This window comes from Columba livia, chromosome 18, assembly GCF_036013475.1.
Source record: "Columba livia isolate bColLiv1 breed racing homer chromosome 18, bColLiv1.pat.W.v2, whole genome shotgun sequence".
Classification (NCBI taxonomy): Eukaryota; Metazoa; Chordata; class Aves; order Columbiformes; family Columbidae; genus Columba; species Columba livia.
The window spans coordinates 7,073,920-7,080,364 of record NC_088619.1 but is presented as its reverse complement, the minus strand read 5'-3'; the positions used below and the strand labels follow the sequence as shown (position 1 = coordinate 7,080,364).

Sequence of the window (6,445 nt, the reverse complement as noted above, 5' to 3'; positions counted from 1 at the left end):
CCACTCCCAGTTCCTCCAGCAGTCACTGGCACCCACCACAGACCCAACAACCCACTGCTGGTCTTGCTCTGATCCCAGTCCTGTGGAGCCCCACGGAGAGGCTGCCACAGCCCTCGGGGGTGCAAGGGCTGGGCCCTTCATTAGAGGGTGCTGAGCCCCTAAATAGGGCTGCCACATCATCAGCTCTCCCGACTGGATCCCGGAGCAGCTCCTGGCTGGGAAGGTGGAGTGAGGTGTTGGGAGGGGTGACTCCCCACCCCCGCGGGGTGTCAGAGCAGCATGTCTGCCAGGGAGGATTGAAACACATCTCAGGCAGGATCAAGCTAGGGAAGGGGGATGATGAATCCTGCCCTTGCTGCAAATTCTGTCTCAAAAAGGGGCTTTTCCACCAGCTGGTTGGTGTGGTGGGAAACAGCGAGGTGTTTGCAGCAGCCAGGCTGAGCACCGAGCTTCATTTTGAAGGACTGAACGCCATGCCTGCTCTTTCAAATGTCACCGATGCTGTTTGATCATGGTCTCAGTCGCCCATTGCCAGTGCAAGCCCCACTGGTTTCTGAGCGAGGGCTCAGAAGCAGCATTTCCCAGGTTTTATAGGCAGACACTACCCAAGGCCAGCTGCTCACAGCTTTGCTAACCCAGCTAGAAGCCGAGCTGTGCTCACGAGCGGGTGTTTCTGTCAAGCAGGAGGTCCTGAGTGCTCTCTGGGGCTCCGTGTAAACTGCACACAGGAGGCAATCAGGTTTGGGGGTCCCGCTTTTGCTGGAATTGCTCCTCTCACAGCTCCACCTGCCTCAGGGGTGGGTTGGGGAGCACCACGTGCTGCTGCCCGCGGGACCCCACCTTCATGGGACCACCAGGACTTTGCGAAGTCCCCTGCATGGTGGTTGCCATGGGGGTAACCAGCCACGGATGCTGCTTCTGAAGCGTCCATCCCTCTCCCTCAGCTGACTTGTCACCACCATCATGTCCGAACCTCTGAGAGCTCTCTCTCAGCTCAGTCTGCTTTCACAGAGTCTATTTGCAAACTCTCCACTTTGTTTTGGGTTTAAAAGCTGCTTTTTCCTTTTTAATTAAACACCTCCAGGTGCGCGCAGGTCTCGCGCAGTCCCCAAAGCCAGCGGGGGGAGATGTGGCAGGGGTCTTGCTTGCCCTTGCAGGCTGTGGCTGAGAGTCACAAGGATTTTAAACGTTATATTATCAAAAACAGAAGGAAAAAAACCCTCAAACCTGGAAGCTCTGCCTGAGCCCCTCCTGGCAAGGCCTTGCTATGGGAGGGGAGACACGGCTGAACTCGGGTCAGGTCGGCCCTCCTGCCCCCCAAGCTCAGGCTGGGGGTCCCGCCCGGGGGACAATGGGGTTCCCTGGAAGAGGGGGACAGCAGGGAGAGGCCTGCTGGGGGCAGCCCGGCGGGGTGAAGGGAGGACACCTCGCCCGGCGCGGCCCCCAGCCCCGGGGCACTCGCAAAGTGGCCGCTCCCCCCCGCGTCTCTCAATGAACCTCCTCAATGAACGTGACGTCACCAACGCCTTCCGAAAAAAACTCAACGCGCCCAATCAGCGCTCGGGCCTCTCCTTCCGCTGGCCGCCCCGCCCTCCCTGAGGGTCGCGGACCAATAACAGCGCGGCCTGCAGCCAAAACACAAGCATCGACCAATAGAAAGGCGGCGGGGCGGGGCGCGGCGCCGGGGCAGCTGGAAGATTCGAACCGAACGCCCGTCGGGGCGGGTGGCGCGGCGGCAGCCAATCAGGGCGCGGGGGCGGGGCGGTTCCGTGTCCCCCCCGCTCCGTGCCCCCCCGGGTCCCTCCGCCGCCCCCCGGTGTCGGCGCGGCGCGGGGCGGCGGGCGCGCTCCGGGCAGCGCTCGGCGGGGTTCCCCCCCCCGGCCCGGCCATGTCGGTGAACATGGAGGAGCTGCGGCACCAGGTGATGATCAACCAGTTCGTGCTGGCGGCCGGTTGCGCCGCCGACCAGGCCAAGCAGCTGCTGCAGGCGGCCCACTGGCAGTTCGAGGTACGGGCCACGGCCCCCCCGCGCTGCAAACCGGGAGCCGCCATCTCCCCCGTCCCCCGCCCCCCCCCTGCCCGCAGAGCCCCGGGGCGGAAGGCGGACGGGATCGCCGGCCCCGCCGCGGCCCCACCGACACGCGTGGCTGCGCCGCTGGACCCCCAGCACCCACGCGTGGGGGGGGGAACCGGCCCCGAGCTCCCCCCGGTCTATTTATACCGTAACCCGAGCTGCGGCCCAGCGCCAGACGCCGGGGGGGCTCCTCCCCCCCACCGCCGACCTGGGGCCGGGGGGGCCCGCTTGGGGGGGCCGTGTAAACAAGGGGGTGGGCTGCACCCTTCCGCGTGGGGAGCCCCTGTACGAGGGGGGAACACGATCCCGAGTGGGTCGGGTGAAGGGCAGCACCAGGCCCCCCCTGCCATAAGCCTGGTGGGGGGCGCACCCGTGGGTGTCCCCCCGGGGCAGTCCCAGGGAGAGTGAAGGGAGCAGAGGGGCTGCGGGTGGGCTGGGTGGGGGGCGTGTTTTCCTTCCCCCTTTGTCTCGGGTGGGTTGGGGCTGACGGCTTGTCCCCGCAGACGGCCCTGAGCGCCTTCTTCCAGGAGACCAACATTCCCAGCAGCCACCACCCCCCCCAGATGGTAAGTGGGACCTGCTCCCCCCTGCCCCCCCACTCCATCCCAGACCCCCCCACCCCCTCCCAAAACCCCGATTATCCCTAAAACCACCTTTAGCCCCCCGCAGCAGCTGCCAACCACCCCCAAGCCCCCCCACCTACAACCACCACCCAGCTCAGGACCCCCCAACTTCCCCCTGCGCCCCCCCAGAGGGGTCCGCAGCCCCCCCGGCCGCGGAGCTGTCAGCTCCCCTGCCAGCCATATTGCTCCGCGCCCGGAGGAACACGCAGCCGGCGAATGTAAACACGAGCTAAAATGTCTGCCAGGAAATAGTTTGTCTCCCCAAGCATCGCGCTGGAAGTTGGGCTCCCCGAGCCCGGGGGGGTGACACAACATTTTCACACCCCCCATTTCCCCAAACACCGCTTGACCTTGGCCGAGGGCACGTCCCCTTGGCCGAGGGGAGGAAGTTATTCCCCTCCGGGTGGTTTTTGTTGTGTTTTTTGTTTTGTTTTTAAAATGTTTTTTCATGTTGAGGGAACTAAACGGTGCTGTGCACGGGGGAAGGAGCACGTCTAGGCTAAGCCTATATATATATGTGTATATATTTGGTTTTTCCCTCTTCTCTTGTGCCATCAGGAAATCAGCCAGCCTTTCATCATGCACTCTCACAGAAACTCATTTTGCTGGCCGGCTCGCACTTAAACCCCTTTTATTTTAATTCCTCCTCCCCCTGCGTGTTCTCTCGCCGCCCCGGGGACGGCCAGCAAAGGGTCATCTCGCAGAAACCCCCTCCCGGTGGCAGACGGGCCGGGAGGAGCTGCCGGCCGGATCCGGGCCTCGCCGCCGTGGTTCCACAGCAGAAGCGCGGCCGGGGCGATTCCTGCCGGAAGCCGGACACACAGCGGCGCTGACGGAACCGCCCGCTCCCCGTCATCCAGCGGGACCCACCTCCCACCCCATCGCCCCCACCCCGCACAGCACCGAGGGTCCGGAGCTGGACGTCTCACCCCCTCCCCGCCGTGTATTGCTAACATGGTGTGGTCACAAAATACCTTTGCTCACCAAATACTCCCACCGCGCATTTTTTTGGTGCTATCCCCCCCCCCACCAAGCACACTGGGGCAGGTTAAAATGCACCGCACAGCTTTCCGGTTGCGGTTTCTGTTTCTTTTTCAAGCAGCAGAGAACAAAGCTGCGAGCAGGGCGTGGGGTGGCACATCCCTTCACCCCCATGGAGAAGGGGGTCCCTGCACTTGGTGAACCCCCCTAGGTCCAGGAAGGGACTCACCAGAGCTGTTTGGTGTGGTTTAGCTTGTGCTGGGATAGACCCTCTGACGGCCAACCAGCTCCTTAATAAAAGTGTCGGAGGAGGAAGGCAATAATTATACAGCTTATTTTTAAAAAAAAAATCAATTTTAAAAATGAATTTTGCTACCGCCACCCCAGAAGCTCAGAGCCGTGTCCCCCTTGAGCACGGTGTCCGACCTCAGCCCAGGGCTGGTCTGTGTGTGTATGGCTGTGGTGGTGTTTCCTTTTCCCAAAACACAGTCACTACAAGTCTTTCACTTTTGGTTGGTTTTGTTGATAGAGGTTTTGTTTGTTTGGGGTTTTTGTTTGTTTGGTTTGGTTTTGTTTTGCAACAAGTATCTTTTCAGATACTGCCAAACTTAGAGTCTTTTATTTAAAGAAAAAAGCTGGCTTTCCGCCACTTTGAGGTGAGCTCTGAAATGGGTTCTCCCAAAGTCCGTGTGTGGTGAGGGATGAACACCCCCAGCTCACCACGAACCCCTTTGGTGTTTTGGTGCCAGCCTGGCCGTGGTTGCATTTTAGGGGTGTAGGAGCTCCCCCATCCTCTGCCAGCACCGTCACTAAGGGCGGCCAGGATGGGGATGAAGAGGAACCTGTAAGAGGGATTTGGGGGTCTGCGCATGCTGGGGAACAGCTGGGTCTGGGGCAGCTGATATCAGAGCAGCATCCCCCTCCCCAAACCCGCTGCACCCCAGTGTTTTGAGCACCCTGGATGATCCAAATTGTCCCTTCCAGCCCGAGCTGGCCGTGCCTGGGCTGGAGACCCTCCCCAGGCAGCCCCCACGCCTTGGCGGGGAGCCACCCAGGCCCTGCAGTGCTGGGTACCCCAATATCCACCAGAGCTGGGCTCTGAGCATACCTCGGTGTGGGATGCAGCCAGATCTCTAGTGATGGGGAGGTTGGCAGGCTGGGACTCCAAAAACACCCATGACCCATCTGACACCCCCGTGCTCTTTTCCCCCGCAGATGTGCACCCCCAGCAACACGCCGGCCACGCCGCCCAACTTCCCGGACGCTCTGGCCATGTTCTCCAAGCTGCGAACCTCCGAGAGCCTGCAGAGCAGCAACAGCCCCATCACCTCCATGGCCTGTTCCCCCCCTGGGAGCTTCAGCCCTTTCTGGGCTTCCTCACCCCCCAACCACCAGCCCGCCTGGCTGCCCCCCTCCTCACCCACCGCCCACGGCCTCCACCACCACCTGCACCACCCGCAGCCCGCCTGGCCCCCCGCCCCCCCACCCACTGCCCCCCCACAGAAAGCCATGGCCACCATGGATGGCCAGAGATAAGACTGGGTTGGTGGAGGTGGGGGGGTCTGGGGGGTCCCGGGCCAGGGCGTTGGGAGTGGGGGCTCCCCTGAGAAACGCACTGGAAGAATTTTCTAGGTTTTATTATTATTTTTAAGGTGGGGGGGGGCACACACTGCTGGGGAGGGCACTGGCCCTTAAGAGCCTCTAGCTGGTCTTTTCTCTCCCCCCCCCCTTTTTTTTAAATATATAACTATAATATATAAATATATCTAATGTATATAAATCCAGAGAGAAGGAGCAGCAGCGTGGAGGTGGGTGCTGGGTGGGGGGTTTTCCTATGGACCCCCCCTCCTACCTGCATCGCTGCAGAGGGGCAGGAGAGGGAAGGGGGGGGGGGGGGGGGCGATAACAAAAAAATAAATGGAGGCAGCTGTCAGCACCCCAGATCATGGCTATGGGGGCACCCTGCATTGGGGGCACAGAGCCACTGGGCCCCCCCAGCTCTGGATTTTCCAGACCCTTGTTGAAGTCCCCAAAGCGCTCCCCTCCTCTGGCTCCCAAAATTCAGCCCGGGTTCTTGCACAGCCCCCCCGGGACCCCTCACCCCATCCTCCCTTGACACCTCCAGAGCCTGAGGGGACTGAACAAGGTGATGTCCCCCCTGTCACTGCAACTGCCACTCATGGCCCTTCCCAGGGGAGGGGGGAGCTGGGGGGGGTTTTTTTAGTTTTGAAATCAATCTTGCTTAAAAAAAAGAAAACAAAACAAAGAAAAAAAAATACAAAAATAGGTTGAAGGTTTTTTATTAATTTAAAAATAATAAAAAATAATAAAAAAAAAAATCACTTTTTTAACCCCAGCTGTCCCTGCCTTTTCTCTGTGATGGGAGGATGTTCCTGGTGGGGAGGGAGGGGGGCACTGATAACAGGGGTGAGTCCCCCCCATGTCACAGCATCACCAGTGGCGGTGGGGCCTGAGTCCCCCCGCTACCTGCAGCAGCCACCGCTGCCATCCCCACTATGGGACAGAGGGGACACCCCAGAGCTGTGGGAAGGGGGCAGCTGTGCCAACACAGCAAAGACCCCCACGTGCCAGGGTGCAGCCAAAACCCCGTCCCTGCACCCTCACCAAATGCCACCGGCATGTCCCCCGCTGCTCATGAGCCACCAGCCCCAGGGTGTGGGGGGACCCTGACTTCCCACAGCCTCTTCTAGTTTAGTCCTGAAGTCTCAGAACTAAATTAAAATTCAGTAGATACTCAGCTCCTACT

At 60.7% G+C, this 6,445-nt stretch overlaps 1 protein-coding gene across 1 annotated transcript; it reads left to right on the top strand.

Moving 5' to 3' along the window:
* Positions 1-1,683: 1,683 nt before the first annotated feature.
* UBALD2 (UBA like domain containing 2) lies at positions 1,684-5,572 on the top strand. Its single transcript, XM_065034713.1, has 3 exons — positions 1,684-2,008; positions 2,578-2,640; positions 4,894-5,572. The coding sequence occupies exons 1-3, from the start codon at positions 1,889-1,891 to the stop codon at positions 5,212-5,214; spliced, it is 504 nt and encodes a 167-aa protein (XP_064890785.1). The 5' UTR covers positions 1,684-1,888; the 3' UTR covers positions 5,215-5,572.
* The last annotated feature ends 873 nt before the right edge of the window (positions 5,573-6,445 follow it).